General features: G+C 59.0%; 4 protein-coding genes and 1 non-coding gene across 5 annotated transcripts; 1 reads left to right on the forward strand and 4 right to left on the reverse strand.

Annotated features, from left to right (window-relative positions):
- Window positions 1-730: 730 nt before the first annotated feature.
- On the reverse strand, window positions 731-801 carry TRNAG-CCC (transfer RNA glycine (anticodon CCC)). The gene has a single exon. It is a non-coding gene; the product is annotated as a tRNA-Gly (tRNA).
- Window positions 802-898: 97 nt separating this feature from the next.
- Window positions 899-6,866, forward strand: PCYOX1 (prenylcysteine oxidase 1). The gene is made up of 6 exons (XM_040087586.1): window positions 899-995; window positions 2,490-2,696; window positions 3,156-3,330; window positions 3,640-3,851; window positions 4,016-4,168; window positions 4,543-6,866. Exons 1-6 carry the CDS (start codon window positions 899-901, stop codon window positions 5,199-5,201), a joined length of 1,503 nt encoding a protein of 500 aa, XP_039943520.1. The 3' UTR covers window positions 5,202-6,866.
- A 145-nt stretch (window positions 6,867-7,011) lies between these two features.
- Window positions 7,012-9,122, reverse strand: SNRPG (small nuclear ribonucleoprotein polypeptide G). Its single transcript, XM_040087925.1, has 4 exons — window positions 9,015-9,122; window positions 8,744-8,766; window positions 8,077-8,201; window positions 7,012-7,177 (listed from the first exon to the last, which is right to left on the reverse strand). The coding sequence occupies exons 1-4, from the start codon at window positions 9,044-9,046 to the stop codon at window positions 7,127-7,129; spliced, it is 231 nt and encodes a 76-aa protein (XP_039943859.1). The 5' UTR covers window positions 9,047-9,122; the 3' UTR covers window positions 7,012-7,126.
- Window positions 9,123-11,057: 1,935 nt separating this feature from the next.
- LOC120763952 (prenylcysteine oxidase 1-like) lies at window positions 11,058-17,045 on the reverse strand. Its single transcript, XM_040087587.1, has 6 exons — window positions 16,949-17,045; window positions 15,158-15,364; window positions 14,524-14,698; window positions 14,003-14,214; window positions 13,702-13,854; window positions 11,058-13,327 (listed from the first exon to the last, which is right to left on the reverse strand). Exons 1-6 carry the CDS (start codon window positions 17,043-17,045, stop codon window positions 12,666-12,668), a joined length of 1,506 nt encoding a protein of 501 aa, XP_039943521.1. The 3' UTR covers window positions 11,058-12,665.
- Window positions 17,046-20,285: 3,240 nt separating this feature from the next.
- FAM136A (family with sequence similarity 136 member A) lies at window positions 20,286-24,011 on the reverse strand. Its single transcript, XM_040087924.1, has 3 exons — window positions 23,913-24,011; window positions 21,379-21,519; window positions 20,286-20,541 (listed from the first exon to the last, which is right to left on the reverse strand). Exons 1-3 carry the CDS (start codon window positions 23,997-23,999, stop codon window positions 20,353-20,355), a joined length of 417 nt encoding a protein of 138 aa, XP_039943858.1. The 5' UTR covers window positions 24,000-24,011; the 3' UTR covers window positions 20,286-20,352.
- Window positions 24,012-25,460: the final 1,449 nt, after the last annotated feature.

Below are 25,460 nucleotides of genomic sequence, written 5' to 3' on the forward strand. Positions count from 1 at the left end.
AAAAAATATTAAAAGGGGTAAAAAACCGCGGTGGAAAGGGATGTACAGGTCAGGGACATGGGGGCAGCAGGGCCGGAAAAGAAAAATAAAGGGGGTTGAAAAAAGGAGATAAAAGTAAAGAAGCTAAAGGAGTTAAAATAGAGGCGTTCAAATGAAGGAGTTGAAAAATACAGGATTAAAAATTAAAGAATTGAAAGTAAAGTCGCAGTGAAAAGGGACACGTGGGCATCGGGAACAGGGCGCCAGGGTGGGGAAATAAAGTATAAAATACAGAGGCTGAAAAAAAGATTACTAAAATAAAGTAATTCCAGAAATTTAAAATGAAGGATTGAAGAATGAAAGACTCAAAAGCGAAGGGTTTAAAAGTATGGTGCAAAGGTTCGTGTGGAGACTGGGAACAGAGGCCTTGTGGGGGAAATAAAAATAAAGGAGTTATAATAAGGTAGCTAAAAATAAAGGCTTTTTTTTAAAAAAAAAGGGTTAAAACGAAAGGAATTAAAAATGAAGGCGTTAAAAATAATTAAAAGTAAAAGGATTAAAAGTAAAGGGATTAAAGATAAAGCGATTTGTAGCGGGGTGAAAAGGTACATGTGGGCACCGAGAACATTCTACAGCGGCAAGAAAATATTTTTAAAAAGGAGTTAAACTAAAGTAATTGGAAGTAAAGGAAGTAAAAGAAATGAGTTCAGACATGAAGATAAAATAATTCGAAGGGACGTTAAAAGTTTCGTGCGCCGCCCGGGAATCGAACCCGGGTCGCAAGAATGGGAATCTTGCATGATACCACTACACCAGCGGCGCGGATCATGCACTCCCCTCTCCGTGTCGTTCATGTTCCCGCCGCCAGCCCGGGCCGCGCTCCCGGCCCGCCCCTCGCCCTCTGCCCTTCCCCGCCGCCATGCCGCCCCGCCGCCGCCTCCCGCCGCTCCTGCTGCTGCTGCTCGCCGCGCTCTGCCCCGCCGCCATCGCCCTCCGCCATGGGCCCTCCGCCATCGGTGCGCCGGGGCACGCTACGGGACACGGCTCCGGGACGCGCCTCTCGCCGCCCGGACCGCTCACACGGCCAAACCTCGCCCGCCATCTCTCCAGGGGAGCCGCACCACGGGCCTCGCCCGCCTCTCCCCTGAACGGATCTGCGGCGAGACGCTCAGGGCACCTCGCAGCCCCGGCGCCTGCCACTGGCATCCTGTCGGGCCATCTGCCCGGGGACGCGCCTCTGAGGGACCTGCGCCGGATCGCTCATGGGAGGCCCGGGAGGGGATCTCGGGGGGTCAGGGACTGGGGGGGGTCCCGTCAGGGATCTGAACTGGGGGGGGGACCCGTGAGGGGTCTGTGAGGGGATCCTTTGAGGGGATCCCTGAGGAAGGTGCAATGAGGGAACCCCTCAAGGTCCCTGAAGGTTGAGGGGGGCCATGAAGGGATCTTTGAGGGGCAGTGGATATGAGGGGGGGGTCTCCTGAGGGGATCGGGGCAGGGGGCCCTGAGGGATCAGGGAGGGTTCCCATGAGGGGATCTGTCGCTCGGGGATCAGGGAGGATTCCCGTGAGGGGATCTGTCGCTCTGAGGGATCAGGGAGGGTTCCCGTGAGGGGATCTGTCACTCGGGGATCAGGGAGGGTTCCCGTGAGGGGATCTGTCGCGCGGGGATCAGGGAGGGTTCCCGTGAGGGGATCTGTCGCTCGGGGATCAGGGAGGGTTCCCGTGAGGGGATCTGCCAGTCGGGGATCAGGGAGGGTTCCCGTGAGGGGATCTGTCGCTCGGGGATCAGGGAGGGTTCCCGTGAGGGGATCTGTCCCTCGGGGATCAGGGAGGGTTCCCGTGAGGGGATCTGTCCCTCGGGGATCAGGGAGGGTTCCCGTGAGGGGATCTGTCGCTCGGGGATCAGGGAGGGTTCCCGTGAGGGGATCTGTCCCTCGGGGATCAGGGAGGGTTCCCGTGAGGGGATCTGTCCCTCGGGGATCAGGGAGGGTTCCCGTGAGGGGATCTGTCGCGCGGGGATCAGGGAGGGTTCCCGTGAGGGGATCTGTCGCTCAGGGATCAGGGAGGGTTCCCGTGAGGGGATCTGTCGCTCTGAGGGATCAGGGAGGGTTCCCGTGAGGGGAGCTGTCGCTCGGGGATCAGGGAGGGTTCCTGTGAGGGGATCTGTCGCTCGGGGATCAGGGAGGGTTCCCGTGAGGGGATCTGTCGCTCGGGGATCAGGGAGGGTTCCTGTCGCTCGGGGATCAGGGAGGGTTCCCGTGAGGGGATCTGTCGCTCGGGGATCAGGGAGGGTTCCTGTGAGGGGATCTGTCGCTCGGGGATCAGGGAGGGTTCCTGTGAGGGGATCTGTCGCTCGGGGATCAGGGAGGGTTCCCGTGAGGGGATCTGTCGCGCGGGGATCAGGGAGGGTTCCCGTGAGGGGATCTGTCGCGCGGGGGCCCTGAGGGATCGGTGCGGGGCAGGGCTGTGGAGCTCGTGGGGCTCTCAAGGTGACCGCGCCGCTTCTCGCAGCCGTGGTGGGCGGCGGGATCGGCGGCTCGGCCGCTGCCTATTTCCTGCGGCAGAAGTTCGGCCCCGGCGTGCGGCTGCACGTGCTGGAGAAGGCGGCGCTGGGCGGACGGCTGCACACGCTGGACGTGGAGGGGGCCGCCTACGAGGCAGGGGGAGCCGTCATCCACCCCCTCAACCTGCACATGAAGCATTTTGTCAAGGAGCTGGGTGAGCAGGGATCACCCACCCTGGTGTCTCCCAATCCCAAAGCTGTCCCTCGGTCCCAAAATTGTCCCCCTGGGCTGCTCTGGGTGTCACTCTGCTGGGGGACATCTCTCCAGAATCCCTCCCCCACAGCCGCTTTCCTTCCCAAAGAGCCCCCATCACCTCCCCCATGCCCCCTGTGGTACCCCAGCCCCACTCCAGGCAAAGGAGACCACATCCCAATGGGAATGGTCTGGCCCCTCCCCACAGGTGACCATTAATGGCATCATAAAGGTCCAAAATTCACCTCCAGTCACTCCCTGGCCCATGACCAAGGGTGAATTCCCCTTTCCATGCCTTGGGACTCCAATCCTCAATCACTCACCCTTATCTGCATGAAGTCAGGTTCTCTCAGGAAGTTAAAACTGAGGTGGAACAGCTCTGTCTTTCCCTAAATTACTTTCTTCCCTCCTTTTCCCAAAGGCCTCTCAGTTGCCTCATCCCAGGGCAGCCTTGCAGGCGTTTACAACGGGGAGGAATTTGTGTTTGAGGAGAGCAGCTGGTCCTTCATCAACCTCCTCAAGCTTCTCTGGTACTACGGCCTCAACCCGCTGCGCATGTCCATGTGGGTGGAGGACATCCTGGACAAGTTCATGAGGTGGGCTGGGGCCCTGAGGGGGAAAAATGAAGTTAAAAACCCCTTCCACTATCCCAGGTGTCTCCAAGCTCTGTCCAGCCTGGCCTTGGACTCTTGCAGGGATGGGGCAGCCAGAGCTTTTCTGGGAAAACTCTGCCAGGGCCTCTCCACCCTCATCAAAATCCCCACGATCCAACCAGAACCTGCCCTCTTTGTCCTGCCCCTCGGGCCCTTGTCCTGCTGCTCCTGCAGAGCCACCCCACGGGATCCCTGCAGCTCCCAGAGCCACAGAGCTCGTTAACAGAGACAATTTCTTGTCTGCAATTAAAGGATCTACCGGTACCAGATGCACGAGTACGCCTTCAGCAGCAACGAGCGCCTGCTCCACGCCCTGGGAGGCGACGACTTCATCCAGCTGCTCAACCAGACCATCGACGAGGCCATGCAGAGAGCAGGGTTCTCCCAGAAGTTCATCAACGAGGTGGTTTGTCCAGCCATGAGGGTGAATTATGGCCAAGGGGTCACCGTCAACGGTTTTGTAGGTGAGTGTTTGGGGGTAGCCTCCCATCTCCCACCCTGGGTGTTGGGGTTCCTGCTCCCTGGGATCCAAGCTCAAGGGATAAACCCAAAGCATGTTTAACCCTCATAATTTTGCAGTTTGTTTGTCCTGTGTTTCCCTGCTCTGACTGCGGTGGTTTCCGTGCAGGTGCTGTGTCTCTGGCTGGGGTGCAGTCAGGACTTTGGTCTGTGAAAGGAGGGAACAAACTGGTCTGCTCCGGCCTCATCTCCTCCTCCAAGGCCCAGGTTATCCCGGGAACTGTCGTCTCCATAGAGCCAAAAACCAGACCCAGCCCCAGCGGTGAGTGGGGTTGGAATTCCCGTCAGTGGGGAGGGTGTGGTGACACCGGACACCAGCCTCGGCCCCTGGGGGTTTCAAAATGACAATTCCTCCCTGGGAGATGGCAGGGGCTGGGATGGAATTCCCAGAGCAGCTGTGGCTGCCCCTGGATCCCTGGGGGTGTCCAGTGCCAGGCTGGATGGGGCTTGGAGCGAGCTGGGATAGAGGAAGGTGTCCCTGCCATGGAACCGGATGGGCTTTAAGGTCCCTTCCAATCCAAACCATTCCACGATTCCATGAAAGGGGGGCTCAAAACCCCGGTGAATTTTGAAATGCCAGGGACAGCGGGCATTCCCTCCCAGCACGGATCGGGATAACCGCGCTGTTCTCCACAGGGGACCCGGTGAAGCTCTACCAGGTCACCTACAACACGTCCTCGGGGCTGACAGAGGACACCTACGACATCGTCCTCATCGCGGCCCCGCTCGGCCGCAAGATGGCCGACATCACCTTCCGGAACTTCGACCCTCCCATCCTGCCATTCCCAAATCCCTACCACCAAACTGTCACCACCCTGGTGCACGGGCGTGTGAATGCATCATTCTTTGGCTACAACGACCCCCAGGCTTTTCATTTTGGGGCCATTTTCACCACGGACAACCCCAAACTCTTCATCAACAGCCTGGGCGTGGTGTCCCCTGTGGGGGACACGGACACGGGCGAGGAGCTGCCGTTGCAGTCGGCCGTCTGGAAGGTGTTTTCCAAGGAAGAGCTCACCAAGGAGCAGCTCAATCTGCTCTTCTCCTCCTACGACTCGGTGCAGGTGAAGCCGTGGTTGGCGTATCCCGAGTACAGCGCTCCCGAGAAGTTCCCTCCCATCGTCCTGCACGAGCAGCTGTACTACCTGAACGGGCTGGAGCGCGCCGCCAGCGCCATGGAGATGAGCGCCGTCGCTGCCCGCAACGCCGCCCTGCTCGCCTTCCACCGCTGGCACGGCCGCAGCGCCAGCATCGACCAGGAGGACCTGCACGAGAAGCTCAAAACCGAGCTCTGAGACCCCCCCGGCGCTTAATTAACACTAATGAGCTCCGTGCGTCGCCCCTCCGAGGAGGCGTTTCGTAGGATCCTGGGATCTTAGTGTAGGAAACTTTCAAGGTGATCAAGACCTTCAAGATGATCAAGATCTTCAAAGCCTTCAAGATCAAGACCTTCAAGATTGCCAATTAATAGCTAAGTAATTAATACCAATGAACATGCTTTGCCCCTCCAAGGAGGTGTTTCATAGGATTGTGGGATCCTTAAAGTCCAAAGACTTTTAACATGATCAAGACTTTCAAGATCAAGATCATCGAGGTCTTCAAGGCCATCAAGACCTTCAGGATCTCCAAGATCTTCACGACCATCAAGACTCTCAAGACCTTCAAAATGCCATAATTAACATTAATGAACTCTCTGCTTCGCCCCTCCAAGGAGGTGTGTCATAGGATCATGGGATCCTTAAGGTTGGAAGACTTTCAAGATGATCAAGACATTCAGGATCATCAAGACCTTCATGACAGCCAATTAACACCAATGAACTCCACGCTTTGCCCCTCCAAGGAGGTGTTTTGTAGGATCATCAGATCCTTAAAGTTGGAAGATCTTTAAGACATTCAGGATTTCCAAGACCTGCAAGATCTTCCAAGATCAAGACCATCAAGATCTTTAAGATGCTGTAATTAAGATTATTGAACTCTATCCTTTGCCCCTCCAAGGAGGTGTTTCATAGGATCATGGGATCCTTAACTTTGGAAAATCTTAAAGATTTCCAAGACATTCAAAACCCTCAAGACCATCAGGATCTCAAGATGCTGTAATTAACACTAATGAACTCTGTGGTTTGCCCCTCCAAGGAGGTGTTCGTAGGATCATGGGATCCTTAAGTTTGGAAGATCCTCAAGATCAAGACCTTTAAGATCTTCAAGAACATCAAGATCTTGAAGATGCTGTAATTAACATTAATGAACTCTGTACTTTGCCCCTCCAAGGAGGTGTTTCATGGGATCCTTAAGGTTGGAAGATGTTCAAGAACTTCAAGACCAGCAATATCCCCCAGACCTTCAAGAACATCAAAACCTTCAAGATCTTTAAGATCTCCAAGATCTCCAAGACCCCCAAGGTCATCAAGACCTTCCAGCCCAGCCATCAGCCCAAGCACGTTCACCGTTAACGATGTCCTCAGGCGCCGCCTCCGTGCGCTGTTTGGACGCTTCCAGAGACGGCGACTCCACCACCGACCCGGGCCGGACAACCCTTCCTTCCACGACGGAATTCTGCCCGTACCTCACCTCGACCTCCCCCGGTGCCCCCCGGAAGCTCCGTGGCCAGCGCAGGAGGCAGCAGGAGCAGCGAAGCCTTCCCAAGTAAGCCGGGACATTTTCCTCTGGCAGATTCCCGAGTTTCCCTCCAGCTCCTTGGTTCCTCCCTGCCCGAGATCGGGGAATTCATTCCAGGAGCTGCACTGAGCCCAGAAGTGCCCTCCAGCCGGGAATGTCGACTCACTGCCTGTGCATCCCTCTGGCCCGGCTTTGCCAAAGGGTCTGCCAAGGAATTATTGCTCAGGCTGGAATCTGGGCGAATGGGGAACTGGGAGCTGCCAGAGTGGGTGGGAAAGAGGAAAAAACGCCAACGTCCATCGCTCTGTTGAGGTACGAAGGAGTTAATAAACAATTTAACAATCTGAGCGTTTTTTAAAGAGAAACCCAGCCGAATCAGCACAAATTTAACACCCACTTCAATAAATTAAAGTTTTTCCATGGGTTTTCCCGGGATTGGGAGCGGGATTAACGCCCAGCTGCCCAAAACTGAAGCGAGAAAGGCTCGAGTTAGGTCAACCATTACAAAATCGATTTAATAACAAAAAATAATTGTACACTGGTGGGCGGCGTCTTGGACGAGGGAACGGAACCGTGGGGTCGGGATTTGGGCATTTCCAGGGGTTTACACTCGTTCCAAAGCTTCCAGCATGATGATGCTGTTCCCTCGGATCACCTGCAAGGGGAAGGTGAGAGCTGTTACCTCCAGTCGAAGGGTTCCGTCCTTCCAGTTTACTTCCCAAAATATCCTTGAAAACTTGGCTGGAATTCCCCCACAAGGATGAAAAGGGACTGATTTTAACCCTAAATCCCCAAGGATCACAGAATCCCCAAATCCCTGAGGGTGGAAAAGACCTCTGGGATGATTGAATCCAACCTCGTCCCCAGCCCAGAGCTCTGAGTGCCACCTCCAGGAGTTCCTGAGACACCTCCAGGGATGGAGACTCCAAACCTCCCTGAGCAGCTCATTCCAATCCCTAAGCACCTTTTCCATGGAGAAATTCCTGCTGCTGTCCACCCTGAGCCTGCCCTGGCCCAGCCTGAGGCCGTTCCCTCTCCTCCTGTCCCTGATTTCCCTGTTCCCTGGGAGCAGAGCCCGAAGGTCTCCCCTGAGCCTCCTTTTCTCCTGGCTGATCCACATCCCTCCCACCTTGGTGCCATCCATAAATTCACTGGGGGTCCCTAGATCCCCTTGGCAGGTCGTGGATAAAGGTCCTGAACCTTGGGGACATCACTGATGCCTGGCCCCAGATGGGTTTGGCCCCATTCCCATCCATCCTTGTCTATCCATCCCTTATCCATTCATCCACCATCCAACCATCCATCATCCATCCATGGATCCATCCAGGTGTTTCCAGCCAAGATTTCACCTCTCTGAGAAGGAGAAGCACCCAAAGCTCTGCTGGATTCCCAGCTGACACATCCCAAACCCGTCCCTGCCCAAACCTCCCGTTCATTCCGCACACACGGCTCCACCAGTGCTCCCAGTGGCACTCACCACCAGTGTTTCCAGTGTTCCCAGTGTTCCCAGTGGCACTCACCACCAGTGTTCCCAGTTCTCCCAGTGCCACTCACCACCATGCCGATGTTGTTCTGCTGCCCGCCCGGCGCCATCTCCACGCACTCATCGATCACCAGGTTCATGAAGGGGTCGAAGCCCCGCAGGATTCCCTGCACGTGCCGGCCGCCGTTCAGCTTCACTGCGGGGAGCCCGGGGCGTGTGAGGGACGGGAATTCCCCAAATCCCCAAAACCGGAGCGTTTCCCCCCAAAATCCGTGGCTTGGAAGGAGCGGGACCCGCGGGGGGGCGTGTGAATGGGAAGGATTAACCACAGCCCATTAATGGGGAAAGGAAAAGGGCAAAAGAGGCAATTTTCAATTCATGTTATCGCTAAACTAATGAATTATGGTTTAAATCAATGGATTAGACTTTTAATTAACGAGCGGTGAGGTCTGAAATCACTCAGGGGTGCTGCTCCGAGCACCACCCCAGCAGCCGGGACCCCCTCCCTGGGCACCGTGAGGGGTGGGCGGGGGCCGCAAACCGGCCGGGGGCTTCCGAGTCCCCCACAGCGGGGCCATGAGGGGGCCGGGGGGGCTCCGGAGGGTCCCCGAACCGGGCACTACTGGGGGGCGCGGGGCGAGGCCCCGACAGCGGGAGCCGTGAAGGGGACGGGGGTGGGCGGGGGTCCCGGGCGGGCACCGCGAGGGGGATCGGGCTGGGACCAGTTCCACAACTCACACGACAGCTTCTTGTCCATGAACCTGCAAGGAGACGGCAGCGGCTCAGCACCGGCGGGTGGGGACGAGCCAAGAGACCGCCCCCATTATCCCCTCACGACACCGGGGCGAACCGCGCCGCCATGACAGCGGGCCCCGCGGTGCACGCCGGGACACCGGCAAGCGCCCGACCGCGCCGGCCCGGTCCCCGCTTCCCCACCCACCGTGCCCGGCTCCCCTCATCCCCCCGGCCAGGCCCAGCCCCGGCCCAGCCCCGGCGCCCCCAGACTCACTTTTTCAGCTCTGGCGGGTGCGCTTTGCTCATGGCGCCCGCAGCCCCCAGCCCGTCTCTGCCGCTCGCCGCGCTCTGACGTCAGCGCGCCCTGCGTCGCCCCGAGCCAGCCAATGGCAGCCGCCGCACCGCCCCGCCGCTTCCCCGCGCGCCGGCCCCGGCAGCCAATGGCGGCCCGCGGCGGGCTACCGCACTCACCCGAGTAGGGGCGCAGCTGCGGGAAAGTAGCGGGGAGATAGCGAGGGAAAGAAGGGGGCGGTGTGGGGCGTGCGCGGCTACAGGGAGAGGTACGGCGGCATGGCCGCTGTGGGGTGCGGTGCGTGTGTGCACGTGTTGTGCATGTGTGCACAGGTGTGTGTGATGTGTCCAGGTGTGCACACGTGTGTTTGTGTGTGTGATGTGTCCAGGTGTGCACACGTGTGTGTGTGTGTGTGGGGGGGGGTGTGTATCCAGGTGTGCACACCTGTGTGTGTGATGTGTCCAGGTGTGCACACGTGTGTGTGTGTGAGTGTGTGACGTGTCCAGGTGTGCACACCTGTGTGTGTGGGTGCGCATGGCCCGGGGTCACCTCAGGCCAGCGTGGGGACCTCCCCCTTGCACACCCAGCCCATGCACGGTGTCACGACTGTCACACACAGAACACAAGGGTCACCCTGTTCCCTTGCACACTCACGCTGGGCACACCCCAAGCCTTGCACAGCACAGACCCGGCTCACCCCACACCTGCCCCCAGAGCCCCCCGTACCTGCAGTGTCCCCTCAGCACCCACCCCATCACCCCCAGTGCCCCCCATCACCACCCCAGAGCCCCTCTTGTGCCCCACATTGCCATCCCAGCTCCTGCACCACTCCCAGAGCCCCCAGCACCCTCCATCGCCCACCCCATCACCCCAGTGCCCCCTGTTCTCCCCCTCACCCCCGACTCCCCACAGCCGGGTCCCTGCCCCTCTCGGTGCCCTCTGCCCCACAGACGTTCCCTTTCCATGGGGGACAGAGGCTGATCCCGTTAAGGGCAGGGGAACCTGAGACCCGGAGGCCTCCAGCCCCACTGAGGGCCATCACAAGGGTGCGTGTGGGGCACAGGGAAAGGAGTGGGGAGCACAGAGAAGGGATTGGGGGGCACAGGGGGTGGAGTGGGGGCCACAGGGGGTGGAGTGGGGGGCACAGGGAAAAGAGTGGGGGGCACAGAGAAGGGATTGGGGGGCACAGGGAAAGGAGTGGGGGGCACAGAGAAGGGATTGGGGGGCACAGGGAAAAGAGTGGGGGGCACAGAGAAGGGATTGGGGGGCACAGGGAAAGGAGTGAGGGGCACAGAGAAGGGATTGGGGGGCACAGGGTGTGTTCAGGGGGCACAGGAGGTGGATTGGGGGGCTCAGACACGGGCTGGGGGAGGCAGGGAGGGCGCGGTTCACCACTGTCATGAGGGGATAATGGGGGGGGTCTCTTGGCCCATCCCCAACCAGCAATCCCACTGGGAAAACTGGGAGCACTGGGAGCATGGTGGTGAGTGCCACTGGGAGCACTGGGGGAATGGTGGTGAGTGCCACTGGGAGCACTGGGAACACTGGTGATGAGTGCCACTGGGAGCACTGGGGGCATGGTGGTGAGTGCCACTGGGAGCACTGGTGGAGCCGTGTGTGCGGAATGAACGGGAGGTTTGGGCAGGGACGGGTTTGGGATGTGTCAGCTGGGAATCCAGCAGAGCTTTGGGTGCTTCTCACCTTCCCCTTGCAGGTGATCCGAGGGAACAGCATCATCATGCTGGAAGCTTTGGAACGAGTGTAAAACCCTGGAAATCCCCAAATCCCGACCCCACGGTTCCGTTCCCTCGTCCAAGACGCCGCCCACCAGTGTACAATTATTTTTTGTTATTAAATCGATTTTGTAATGGTTGACCTAACTCGAGCCTTTCTCGCTTCAGTTTTGGGCAGCTGGGCGTAAATCCCGCTCCCAATCCCGGGAAAACCCATGGAAAAACTTTAATTTATTGAAGTGGGTGTTAAATTTGTGCTGACTCGGCTGGGTTTCTCCTTAAAAAACGCTCAGATTGTTAAATTGTTTATTAACTCCTTCGTACCTCAACACAGCGATGGCCGTTGGCGTTTTTTCCTCTTTCCCACCCACTCTGGCAGCTCCCAGTTCCCCATTCGCCCAGATTCCAGCCTGAGCAATAATTCCTTGGCAGACCCTTTGGCAAAGCCGGGCCAGAGGGATGCACAGGCAGTGAGTCGACATTCCCGGCTGGAGGGCACTTCTGGGCTCAGTGCAGCTCCTGGAATGAATTCCCCGATCTCGGGCAGGGAGGAACCAAGGAGCTGGAGGGAAACTCGGGAATCTGCCAGAGGAAAATGTCTCGGCTTACTTGGGAAGGCTTCGCTGCTCCTGCTGCCTCCTGCGCTGGCCACGGAGCTCCCGGGGGGCACCGGGGGAGGTCGAGGTGAGGTACGGGCAGAATTCCGTCGTGGAAGGAAGGGTTGTCCGGCCCGGGTCGGTGGTGGAGTCGCCGTCCCTGGAAGCGTCCAAACAGCGCACGGAGGCGGCGCCTGAGGACATCGTTAACGGTGAACGTGCTTGGGCTGATGGCTGGGCTGGAAGGTCTTGATGACCTTGAGGGTCTTGAAGGTCTTGGAGATCTTGAAGATCTTGAAGGTTTTGATGTTCTTGAAGGTCTGGGGGATATTGCTGGTCTTGGAAGTTCTTGAACATCTTCCAACCTTAAGGATCCCATGAAATACCTCCTTGGAGGGGCAAAGTACAGAGTTCATTAATGTTAATTACAGCATCTTCAAGATCTTGATGATCTTGATCTTGAAAGTCTTGAAGATCTTGATCAACTTGAAAGTCTTTGAACTTTAAGGATCTCATGAAACACCTCCTTGAAGGGGGAAAGCAGAGAGTTCATTAATGTTAATTATGGCATCTTGAAGGTCACGATGTTCCTGAAGATCTTGACGATCTTGACCTTGAAAGTCTTGAAGATCTTGACCTTAAAGGTCTTGCTTGGAAGTTTTCCAACTGAAAGGATCCCACAATCATAGGAAACATCTCCTTGGAGCAGCAAAGCACAGAGTTAATTGGTACTAATTGCTTAGCTGTTAATTGGCTGTCTTGAAGGTCTTGATCTTGAGGGTCCTGATGATCCTGAAGGTCTTGAAGGCGTTGCTCATCTTGAAGGCCTTCATCATCTGGAAAGTGTTGATGATCTTGAAGACCTTCAAGATCTTGCTCATCTTGAATGTCTTCTAACTTTAAGGATCCTGTGAACCTAGGAAACACCTCCTTGGAGAGGCAAAGCACGGAGTTAATTTGTATTAATTACTTAGCTGTTAATTGGCTGTGTTTAAGGTCTTGATCTCGAAAGCCTAGATGATCCTGAAGGTCTTGATAACCTTGAAAGTTTCCTACAGTAAGATCCCAGGATCCTATGAAACACCTCCTCGGAAAGGCAAAGCATGTTCATTGGTATTAATTACTTAGCTATTAATTGACAATCTTGAAGGTCTTGACCTTGAAGGCTTTGAAGATCTTGATCATCTTGAAGGTCTTGATCACCTTGAAAGTTTCCTACACTAAGATCCCAGGATCCTATGAAACGCCTCCTCGGAGGGGCGAAGCACGGAGCTCATTAGTGTTAATTAAGCGCCGGGGGGGTCTCAGAGCTCGGTTTTGAGCTTCTCGTGCAGGTCCTCCTGGTCGACGCTGGCGCTGCGGCCGTGCCAGCGGTGGAAGGCGAGCAGGGCGGCGTTGCGGGCAGCGACGGCGCTCATCTCCATGGCGCTGGCGGCGCGCTCCAGCCCGTTCAGGTAGTACAGCTGCTCGTGCAGGACGATGGGAGGGAACTTCTCGGGAGCGCTGTACTCGGGATACGCCAACCACGGCTTCACCTGCACCGAGTCGTAGGAGGAGAAGAGCAGATTGAGCTGCTCCTTGGTGAGCTCCTCGTTGGAAAACGTCTTCCAGACGTCTTCCGACGGCAACGGCAGCTCCTCGCCCGTGTCCGTGTCCCCCACGGGGGGCTCGATGTTGAGGCTGTTGATGAAGAGTTTGGGGTTGTCCGTGGTGAAAATGGCCCCAAAATGAAAAGCCTGGGGGTCGTTGTAGCCAAAGAATGATGCATTCACACGCCCGTGCACCAGGGTGGTGACAGTTTGGTGGTAGGGATTTGGGAATGGCGGGATGGGAGGGTCGAAGTTCCGGAAGGTGATGTCGGCCATCTTGCGCCCGAGCGGGGCCGCGATGAGGACGATGTCGTAGGTGTCCTCTGTCAGCCCCGAGGACGTGTTGTAGGTGACCTGGTAGAGCTTCACCGGGTCCCCTGCGGAGAACAGCGCGGTTATCCCGATCCGTGCTGGGAGGGAATGCCCGCTGTCCCTGGCATTTCAAAATTCACCGGCGTTTTGAGCCCCCCTTTCATGGAATCGTGGAATGGTTTGGATTGGAAGGGATCTTAAAGCCCATCCGGTTCCATGGCAGGGACACCTTCCTCTATCCCAGCTCGCTCCAAGCCCCATCCAGCCTGGCACTGGACACCCCCAGGGATCCAGGGGCAGCCACAGCTGCTCTGGGAATTCCATCCCAGCCCCTGCCATCTCCCAGGGAGGAATTGTCATTTTGAAACCCCCAGGGGCCGAGGCTGGTGTCCGGTGTCACCACGCTCTCCCCACTGACGGGAATTCCAACCCCACTCACCGCTGGGGCTGGGTCTGGTTTTTGGCTCTATGGAGACGACAGTTCCCGGGATAACCTGGGCCTTGGAGGAGGAGATGAGGCCGGAGCAGACCAGTTTGTTCCCTCCTTTCACAGACCAAAGGCCCGACTGTATCCAGGCCAGGGACAGAGCACCTGCAAGGAAACCACCGCAGTCAGAGCAGGGAAACACAGGACAAACAAACTGCAAATTCAGGGGGGATCAACATCCCTTTGGGACACAGCTTGGATCCCAGGGAGCAGGAACCCCAACACCTGGTGGGAGGTTACCCCCAACACTCACCTACAAAGCCGTTGACGGTGACCCCTTGGCCGTAGGTAAACCTCATGGCTGGACAAACCACCTCGTTGATGAACTTCTGGGAGAACCCTGCTCTCTGCATGGCCTCGTCGATGGTCTGGTTGAGCAGCTGGATGAAGTCGTCGCCTCCCAGGGCGTGGAGCAGGCGCTCGTTGCTGCTGAAGGCATACTCGTGCATCTGGTACCGGTAGATCCTTTAATTGCAGACAAGAAATTGTCTCTGTTAACGAGCTCTGTGGCTCTGGGAGCTGCGGGGATCCCGTGGGGTGGCTCTGCAGGAGCAGCAGGACAAGGGCCCGAGGAGCAGGACAAAGAGGGCAGGTTCTGGTTGGATCGTGGGGATTTTGATCAGGGTGGAGAGGCCCTGGCAGAGGTTTCCCAGAAAAGCTGTGGCTGCCCCATCCCTGCAAGAGTCCAAGGCCAGGCTGGACAGAGCTTGGAGACACCTGGGATAGTGGAAGGGGTTTGTAACTTCATTTTTCCCCCTCAGGACCCCAGCCCACCTCATGAACTTGTCCAGGATGTCCTCCACCCACATGGACATGCGCAGCGGGTTGAGGCCGTAGTACCAGAGAAGCTTGAGGAGGTTGATGAAGGACCAGCTGCTCTCCTCAAACACAAATTCCTCCCCGTTGTAAAAGCCCGCGGGGCTGCCCGGGAATGAGTTGGTTGAGAGGCCTTTGGGAAAAGGAGGGAAGAAGGTAATTTAGGGAAAGACAGAGCTGTTCCACCTCAGTTTTAACTTCCTGAGAGAACCTGACTTCATGCAGATAAGGGTGAGTGATTGAGGATTGGAGTCCCAAGGCATGGAAAGGGGAATTCACCCTTGGTCATGGGCCAGGGAGTGACTGGAGGTGAATTTTGGACCTTTATGATGCCATTAATGGTCACCTGTGGGGAGGGGCCAGACCATTCCCATTGGGATGTGGTCTCCTTTGCCTGGAGTGGGGCTGGGGTACCACAGGGGCCATGGGGGAGGTGATGGGGGCTCTTTGGGAAGGAAAGCGGCTGTGGGGGAGGGATTCTGGAGAGATGTCCCCCAGCAGAGTGACACCCAGAGCAGCCCAGGGGGACAATTTTGGGACCGAGGGACAGCTTTGGGATTGGGAGACACCAGGGTGGGGGGTCCCTGCTCACCCAGCTCCTTGACAAAATGCTTCATGTGCAGGTTGAGGGGGTGGATGACGGCTCCCCCTGCCTCGTAGGCAGCCCCCTCCACGTCCAGCGTGTGCAGCCGTCCGCCCAGCGCCGCCTTCTCCAGCACGTGCAGCCGCACGCCGGGCCCGAACTTCTGCCGCAGGAAATAGGCAGCGGCCGAGCCGCCGATCCCGCCGCCCACCACGGCTGCGAGAAGCGGCGCGGTCACCTTGAGAGCCCCATGAGCCCCACAGCCCTGCCCCGCACCGATCCCTCAGGGCCCCCGCGCGACAGATCCCCTCACGGGAACCCTCCCTGATCCCCGAGGGACAGATCCCCTCACGGGAACCCTCCCTGATCCCCGAGGGACAGATCCCCTCACGGGAACCCTCCCTGATCCCCGAGGGACAGATCCCCTCACGGGAACCCTCCCTGATCCCCGAGCGACAGATCCCCTCACGGGAACCCTCCCTGATCCCCGAGGGACAGATCCAGTCACGGGAACCCTCCCTGATCCCCGAGCGACAGATCCCCTCACGGGAACCCTCCCTGATCCCCGCACGACAGATCCCATCACGGGAACCCTCCCTGATCCCTCAGAGCGACAGATCTCCTCACGGGAACCCTCCCTGATCCCCGAGCGACAGATCCCCTCACGGGAACCCTCCCTGATCCCCGAGGGACAGATCCAGTCACGGGAACCCTCCCTGATCCCCGAGCGACAGATCCCCTCACGGGAACCCTCCCTGATCCCCGAGCGACAGATCCCCTCACGGGAACCCTCCCTGATCCCCGAGCGACAGATCCCCTCACGGGAACCCTCCCTGATCCCCGAGGGACAGATCCCCTCACGGGAACCCTCCCTGATCCCCGAGCGACAGATCCCCTCACGGGAACCCTCCCTGATCCCCGAGCGACAGATCCCCTCACGGGAACCCTCCCTGATCCCCGAGCGACAGATCCCCTCACGGGAACCCTCCCTGATCCCCGAGCGACAGATCCCCTCACGGGAACCCTCCCTGATCCCTCAGAGCGACAGATCCCCTCACGGGAACCCTCCCTGATCCCTCAGCGACAGATCCCCTCACGGGAACCCTCCCTGATCCCCGAGCGACAGATCCCCTCACGGGAACCCTCCCTGATCCCCGAGCGACAGATCCCCTCACGGGAACCCTCCCTGATCCCCGAGCGACAGATCCCCTCACGGGAACCCTCCCTGATCCCTCAGAGCGACAGATCCCCTCACGGGAACCCTCCCTGATCCCTCAGCGACAGATCCCCTCAGGGGAACCCTCCCTGATCCCTCAGGGCCCCCTGCCCCGATCCCCTCAGGAGACCCCCCCTCATATCCACTGCCCCTCAAAGATCCCTTCATGGGCCCCCCCGACCTTCAGGGACCTTGAGGGGTTCCCTCATTGCACCTTCCTCAGGGATCCCCTCAAAGGATCCCCTCACAGACCCCTCACGGGTCCCCCCCAGTTCAGATCCCTGACGGGACCCCCCCCCAGTCCCTGACCCCCCGAGATCCCCTCCCGGGCCCCCCATGAGCGATCCCGCGCAGGTCCCTCAGAGGCGCGTCCCCGGGCAGATGGCCCGACAGGATGCCAGTGGCAGGCGCCGGGGCTGTGAGGTGCCCTGAGCGTCTCGCCGCAGATCCGTTCAGGGGAGAGGCGGGCGAGGCCCGTGGTGCGGCTCCCCTGGAGGGATGGCGGGCGAGGTTTGGCCGTGTGAGCGGTCCGGGCGGCGAGAGGCGCGTCCCGGGGCCGTGTCCCGTAGCGTGCCCCGGCGCACCGATGGCGGAGGGCCCATGGCGGAGGGCGATGGCGGCGGGGCAGAGCGCGGCGAGCAGCAGCGGCAGGAGCGGCGGGAGGCGGCGGCGGGGCGGCATGGCGGCGGGGAAGGGCAGAGGGCGAGGGGCGGGCCGGGAGCGCGGCCCCCCTCCCATCGCCGGGCGCCGCACGGAGCTTTCGCGTCCCTTTTATTTATCCCTTGTTTTATTTATCTTTTGAGTATCCAAAGTCCTTTTCTTCAGCTTCCTTTGCTTTTAATTGGTTTGGTTTAACCCCGTCGGTTTGTGTTTCCCCGCCCCCCGTAGGAGGCGCGCCCTTTTCTCGGTGCCCACTTTTCAGCCTTTAATATAAAATTATTTTTTGCTTTTAATCCCCGTACTTTTAATCCCTTTCCTTTTAATCTCTATCCTTTTAACCCCTTTACTCATAATCCCTTATTCTTTACTATCTGTTAAAAACGATAATAGTGGCTTTTTCATTTTAGTCTTTACATGTTAATTTATTTCAAGTATTTATTTCACGTATTTATTTAAGTATTGCGCAATTCATAACCCTTTTTACCTGCTTGCTAATATAACCTAATTTCTCCTTTTAAGTATGCACCCTATAGCCCATGGAAATAGTAGTGTGATGAATATATTATGTTAACATAAAAATAGTAGTGAGATGAATGTTTTTACTGTGAGCTTTAGCAAAATGTAAAATGTTACAATACTTACAAGTAATCGAGAAATTGTATAAAGCAATTCAGCTGTTTCCCAAATCTGCTGACTGTCCACTCTGAATGATAAATAAACCCGAGCGCTGGAGGAGAATTAGAGAACAAATTATTAACCAACTCCTCGTTATCAGGGAAGCGTGAAACAACAGGATGAAGCCACAAGAAGGAATAAAATATATCTTGATACATCAAAACCTGATCTGCAAGATGTCACGTAGGTAAATCAGGGTGGAAAACCAAAACAAAGCGAAAGTTCCTGCAACATCAAAAGCTACCAAGAATGTTTGAATAATGCATGGGACTTACGAATATGCATGTACCTTAGTAAAATTACATTTATAGATAACACTGCCTGAATTTATCGATGTGTTCACTGGTTGACAGCCAGGAACAGCCCAGCGCTGGACATTGTCCTTTTTTATCCTCTTATTAAACTTTTTAAAAGTATTCTAAGAGTGAACTTTTGTTTTCCACATTATTTTTTAACGCCTTCCTTTTAAATTCCTTCCGTTTAAACGGCGTTATTTTTAGCTACCTTATTTTAACTCCCTTTATTTCTCCCCACGCCAAAGCCTCAGTTCCTGGCCCCCACACGAACCTTTTCACCCCGCTTTTAAACCCTTCATTTTGATTCTTTCATTTTTAAACCCTTCATTTTAATTTCCTTTAATTAAAAAAAAAATATATTTATTTTAATGACTTTATTTTAGCCCCTGTACTTAATTTACTTTATTTCTCCACCCTGGCGCTCCGTTCCGGATGCCCACGTGTCCCTTTTTACTGTGATTTTACTTTCAATTTTCGTTTTTAATCCGGTAATTTTAAACTCCTTCATTTCAAACGTCGCGGGGAGAGTACTGGGACCCTGGGCAGGACCTGGGCCCACGCACCCTGCACGTCCTGTGCCCCTAAATGCACACCCTGTCCCCCCTAAACACACCCTGTGCCCCATAAATACAGCCCCTGTGCCCTTAAATACACACCCTGTGCCCCCTAAATGCATCCTGTGCCCCTAAACACACCCTGTGCCCCCTAATGCATCCTGTGCCCCTAAATACACACCCTGTGCCCCTAAATACACACCCTGTGCCCCCTAAATGCATCCTGTGCCCCTAAACACACCCTGTGCCCCCTAATGCATCCTGTGCCCCTAAATACACACCCTGTGCCCCTAAATACACACCCTGTGCCCCCTAAATGCATCCTGTGCCCCTAAACACACCCTGTGCCCCCTAATGCATCCTGTGCCCCCTAAATACACAACCTGTGCCCCCCAATCACCCCCTGTGCCCCCTAAATGCATACCCTGTGCCCCATAAAGGCACCCTGTGCCCCCTAAATACACATCCTGTGCCCCCTAAATGCATTCTGTGCCCCCTAAATACGCACCCTGTGCCCCCCAATCACCCCCTGTGCCCCCTAAATGCATACCCTGTGCCCCATAAAGGCACCCTGTGCCCCTAAATACACACGCTCTGCCCCATAAACGCACCCAGTGCCCCCTAAACGCATACCCTGTGCCCCCTTAATACAGCCCCTGCGCCCCCCAACCGCCCCCGGTGCCCCCGATCCGTTCACTGCACCCACCACGCCCTCTCCTGACCCCGCCCCGCTCTGACGCCATCACGCCGTGCGTGCCCCGCCCCAGCCAATGGCAGCCGCGCGCACCTCCCCGCGCGCCGGCCCGGCAGCCAATGGCAGCCCGCAGCGCGCTACCGCTCTTACCCGAGTAGCGGCGCAGTTATGGGAAGGTAGCGGGGTGATAACGGGGGAAAGCAGGGGGGCGGTGTGGGGAGTGCGCGGCTACAGGGGGAGGTACGGCGGCATGGCCGCTGTGGGGTGCGGCGCGTGTGTGCACGTGTTGTGCGTGTGTGCACAGGTGTGTGTGATGTGTCCAGGTGTGCACAGGTGTGTGATGTGTCCAGGTGTGCACAGGTGTGTGTGATGTGTCCAGGTGTGCACAGGTGTGTGTGATGTGTCCAGGTGTGCACAGGTGTGTGTGTGTGATGTGTCCAGGTGTGCACACGTGTGTGTGTGTGTGATGTGTCCAGGTGTGCACACGTGTGTGTGTGTGTGTGATGTGTCCAGGTGTGCACAGGTGTGTGTGTGCACACAGGTGTGTGTGATGTGTCCAGGTGTGCACACGTGTGTGATGTGTCCAGGTGTGCACACGTGTGTGTGTGATGTGTCCAGGTGTGCACACCTGTGTGTGCATCTGAGTGTGTCTCTGTGTGTGTGGGTGCGCATGGCCCGGGGTCACCTCAGGCCAGCGTGGGGACCCCCCGTACACCGTGCACACCACGCACAGGGTCACGACTGTCGCACACACACACAAGGGTCACCCTGTTCCCTTGCACACTCACGCTGGGCACACCCCAAGCCTTGCACAGCACAGACCCGGCTCACCCCACACCTGGCCCCAGAGCCCCCCGTACCTCTCAGCACCCACCCCATCACCCCCCAGTGCCCCCCACTGACCCACCAATGCCCCCCATCATCCCCAGAGACCCCCCCAGTGCTCCCCACTGCCACACCAGTGCCCCCAGCACCTTGCCAGTGCCCCCCAGTTCCCCCCCGCTGTCCCCCATCACCCCCGGTTCCCCCGCAGCACCGGCGCTTGGTGGGGAGGAGCCTTTAATGACCGCTCGGGGTGTCCCCGGGGTGTCCCCGGGGTGTCCCCGCTGTCACTGCTGGATGCTGGCCAGCCCGTCCCGCATCTTCTTGGCCATGGCGGGCACGAGGCGCAGGTGCTGCTCGCCGCAGGTGGCCAGGCAGGCGTCCAGCTGGCCCCGCACGCGCGGCTCCGAGCCCCCCGAGTCCAGAGCGTCCTTGGCCTGGTCCGAGCACTGCAGCGAGCAGCGGCTCAGGCGGTCCTGGGGACAGCAGGGGACAGCAGGGGACAGAGCCATCAGTGGGGCAGGGACACAGGGGACAGCAGGGGACAGAGCCATCAGTGGGGCAGGGACACAGGGGACAGCAGGGGACAGCACTGTCAGTGGGGCAGAGACACAGGGGACAGCAGGGGACAGCGCTGTCAGTGGGGCAGGGACACAGGGGACAGCAGGGGACAGCGCCGTCAGTGGGGCAGGGACAGCAGGGGACAGCAGGGGACAGTGCTGTCAGTGGGGCAGGGACAGCAGGGGACAGCAGGGGACAGAGCCATCAGTGGGGCAGGGACACAGGGGAATTGGGGACAGCATTGTCAGTGGGGCCTGGGGCAGGGAACGGGGGGCACATGGGAATGGGGGGACAGGGGATGGACGAGGGGGGCAGCAGGGGACTGGGAGGTCAGTGGGATTGGGGGGACAGCTGGGACTTGGGGGGCAGTGGGGACTGAGGGGTCAGGATGGACTGGGAGGTCAGTGGGACTGGGGGGACAGCTGCGACTTGGGGGGCAGTGGGGACTGAGGCTTGGGGCACACGGGGAGTGGTGGGGGCGCATCAGGGGGTCAGGGGAGGGACACGGGGCTCAGGGGGGGACTGGGGTGGGAGCACACTGGGGGGTCAGGGACGGACCGGAGGGGTGGGGGGCACAGGGGGCTGCATTGGGGGGCACAGGGTGCATTTAGGGGTCTCAGGGTGCATTTAGGGGTCTCAGGGTGCATTTAGGGGGCTCAGGCCGTGCAGTGAAGGGTGCAGGGATTTGTGGGCTCAGGTCCTGCCCAGGGTCCCGGCGCTGTCCCCGGGGGTCCCGGGGGTCCCGTGCTCACCTGGAAGTGCTCGAGCTCGGCGGTGACGATGGCCTGGGCGCGGGCCAGGGGCGCGTGGCAGCGCTCGATGCAGCGCTGCACCTCCTGCATCGAGGCTGCGGCGTCCTCGCAGCACCGCGCGCTGCAGCGGAACATGGCGCCCTGGGGACACCGGGGACAGGGTCACGGGGACATTGGGGACACCGGGGACAGGGTCACAGGGACATTGGGGACACGGTCAGAAGGACACTGGGGACACCGGGGACAGGGTCACGGGGACACTGGGGACAGGGTCACGGGGACATTGGGGACACCAGGGACAGGGTCACGGGGACATTGGGGACACCGGGGACAGGGTCACGGGGACATTGGGGACAGCGGGTCACAAGGACATTGGGGACACCAGGGACAGGGTCACGGGGACATTGGGGACACCCGGGACAGGGTCACGGGGACATGGGGGACATGGGGGTTACAGGGACACTGGGAACACCAGGGACAGGGTCACAGGGACATTGGGGACACACGGGACAGGGTCACGGGGACACTGGGGACACCAGGGACAGGGTCACGGGGACACTGGGGACACCGGGGACAGGGTCACGGGGACATTGGGGACAGGGTCACGGGGACATTGGGGACACGGTCACAAGGACACTGGGGACACTGGGGACAGGGTCACAGGGACATTGGGGACACCAGGGACAGGGTCATGGGGACATGGGGGACACCGGGGACAGGGTCACGGGGACACTGGGGACACCAGGGACAGGGTCACGGGGACACTGGGGACACCGGGGACAGGGTCACGGGGACATTGGGGACAGGGTCACAGGGACATTGGGGACACCAGGGACAGGGTCATGGGGACATGGGGGTCACAGGGACACTGGGGATGGGGACACTGGGAACACTGTGGATGGGGGGGTCACAGGGACACTGGGGACACAGGGGACAGGGTCACAGGGCACCCTGGGGACACCCTGGGGGGTCAGAGGGACAGCCTGGGGACACTGGGAGTTTACGAAGGGCACCCTGGGGACAGCAGGACAGGGGACAGAGGGGCAGCCCCAGGGATGTGGGGGTCCAGGGGTGAGAGGGGGACAATCCCAGGGTCACGGGGGTGATGGGACACCCTGGGGACACCCAGGGGACGTGGCGGGGGTGTCAATGGGGGACACTGCCATGGACGCAGCGGGGAAGGGGGGACAGTGGGGGACGCTCCGGGAGGACACGGTGGAGAAGGGACACCCCCAGGGCCCTGGGGGACAAGGGGTCAGTGGGGGTCAGCCTGGGGGTCCCACCCCTCTGTGGGAGCACCCCGAGAGGAGCTGGGTGCACCCACCCTAAGCGTGGGGGGCTCGGGAGATGATCTGGGGGCACAGGGAATGTACTGGGGCAGGCACGGGGGTGTATTTAGGGGACACAGAAAATGTTGGGGGGCACAGGGAATGTACTGAGGGGTCACAGGGGTGTATTTAGGGGACACAGAAAATGTTGGGGGGCACAGGGAATGTACTGAGGGGTCACAGGGGTGTATTTAGGGGACACAGAAAATGTTGGGGGGCACAGGGTTTTTTTAGGGGGCACAGGGAATGTTTGGGGACACAGGAGATGAACTGGAGGGCGCAATTTATTTAGGGGGCACGGGGTGTATTTAGGGAACACAGAAAATGTTTGGGGACGCAGGAGATGATTGTGGGGGGGGGCACAGGGTGTGTTTTGGGGGCACAGGGGATGACCCGGAGGACACAATTTATTTAGGGGGGCACAGGATGTGCAGTGTTGGGGGGGGTCACAATGAATTGGGGGGGGTCTCAGTGAATTGGGGGGGGTCTCAGGGTGTGTATGGGGGGGGGTCACAGTGAATTGGGGGGGTCTCAGGGTGTGTGAGGGGGGGGTCACAATGAATTGGGGGGGTCTCAGGGTGTGTATGGGGGGTCTCAGTGAATTGGGGGGGGTCTCAGGGTGTGTATGGGGGGGGGTCACAATGAATTGGGGGGGTCTCAGGGTGTGTATGGGGGGGTCACAATGAATTTAGGGTGGTCTAAGGGTATGTAGGAGGGGTCTCAGTGAATTGGAGGGAATCACAGTCAATTGGGAAGGTCTCAGTGAATTGGGGGGGGTCTCAGGGTGTGTATGGGGGGTCACAGTGAATTGGGGGGGGGTCTCAGGGTGTGTATGGGGGGTCACAGTGAATTGGGGGGGTCTCAGGTTGTGTATGGGGGGGGTCACAATGAATTGAGGGGGGTCTCACGGTATGTATGGGGGGGTCACAGTGAATTGGGGGGGTCTCAGGGGGTGTATGGGGGGTCATAATGAATTGAGGGGGGGTCTTAGTGAATTGGGGGGGGTGTCTCAGGGCCGGTCCCGGAGCTCCCACACGTGTGTGTGTGTGTGTGTGTGTGTGTGTGTGTGTGTGTGTGTGTGTGTGTGTGTGTGTGTGTGTGTGCAGCAGCAGCCCCAGGACGCGCGCAGACCGCTCCCCGCGTGTCCCCCGGGTGTCCCCATGTCCCCCGGGTGTCCCCCCGGTGTCCCCCGGGTGTCCCCGGTACCTGCATGGCTCGGATCCGCTCCCGCTCCAGCCCCTGCACCGCGCTCTCCACCGCGGCCTGCACGCGGCCCTGCGCCGCCTCCGCCATGGGCCCGCTGCGCGCCGGGCGGGCCCCGGGGCGGGCCCGGAACCGCCCTAAACCCGCCCGAAAACCGCCCCAAAACCCGCCCGGAACCGCCCTAAACCCGCCCGAAAACCTGCCCCGGGGCGGGCCCGGAACCGCCCTAAACCCGCCTGGAACCGGCCAGGAACCGCCCTAAACCCGCCCTAAAACCTGCCCCGGGGCGGGCCCGGAACCGCCCTAAACCCGCCTGGAACCGCCCTAAACCCGCCCCAAAACCCGCCTGGAACCGCCCTAAACCCGCCCCAAAACCCGCCTGGAACCGCCCTAAACCCGCCCTAAAACCTGCCCCGGGGCGGGCCCGGAACCGCCCTAAACCCGCCCGAAAACCGCCCAAAAACCTGCCCCGGGGCGGGCCCGGCACCGCCCTAAACCCGCCTGGAACCGCCCCAAAACCCGCCTGGAACCGGCCAGGAACCGCCCTAAACCCGCCCTAAAACCTGCCCCGGGGCGGGCCCTGAACCGCCCTAAACCCGCCCTAAAACCCGCCTGGAACCCGCCTGGAACCGCCCCAAAACCCGCCTGGAACCGCCTTAAACCCGCCCTAAAACCCACCTGGAACCGCCCTAAAACCGGCCTGAAACCTGCCTGGAACCGCCCTAAACCCGCACTAAAAGCGGCCTGGAACCCGCCCTAAAACCCGCCCCTGGGCGGGCCTGGAACAGGCCTGAAACCTCCCTAAACCCCGCCTGGAACCGGCCTGAAACCGCCCTAAACCCGGCCTGAAACCCGCCTGGAACCGCCCTAAACCCGCCCTAAAACCTGCCCCGGGGCGGGCCTGGAACCGGCCTGGAACAGCCCTAAAACCCGGCCTGAAACCTCCCTAAACCCCGCCTGGAACCGGCCTAAAACCGCCCTAAACCCGCCCCGGGGCGGGCCTGGAACCGGCCTAAAGGCGCCCCAGAATCGCAATAAAACTCGCCCTGAAACCAGCCTGAAACTGCCCCAGAATCCTCCCTGAAACCGCCCCCAAACCCGCCCCGAGGCGGCCCCAAACCTGTCCGGAACTGCCCTAAATCCGCCCTAAAACCGGCCTAAAACCCGCCCCGGGGCGGGCCTGAAGCGCGCCCCAGAGCCGCGCTAAAACCGCCCTAAAACCCGCCCCAAAACCGCCCTAAAACCGCCTCAAACCCGCCCTAAAACCCACCCCGATCCGCCCCAAAACTGCCCTAAAACCCGCCCCAAACCCGCCCTAAAGGCTGCCCCAGACCTGACAGGAACCGCCCCAAAACCCTCCGCAAACCTGCCCTAAAACTCGCCCTAAAACCCGCTCAAACCTGCCCCAAAACCCTCCCCAAACCTGCTCTAAAACCCGCCCCAAAACTGCCCCAAAACCTTCCCCAAACCTGCTCTAAAACCCGCCCCAAAACTGCCCCAAAACCCGCCCCAAAACTGCCCCAAAACCCTCCCCAAAACTGCCCCAAAACC

The sequence above is a fragment of the Hirundo rustica genome, chromosome 28 (genome assembly GCF_015227805.2).
Source record: "Hirundo rustica isolate bHirRus1 chromosome 28, bHirRus1.pri.v3, whole genome shotgun sequence".
In the NCBI taxonomy this organism is placed as follows: domain Eukaryota; kingdom Metazoa; phylum Chordata; class Aves; order Passeriformes; family Hirundinidae; genus Hirundo; species Hirundo rustica.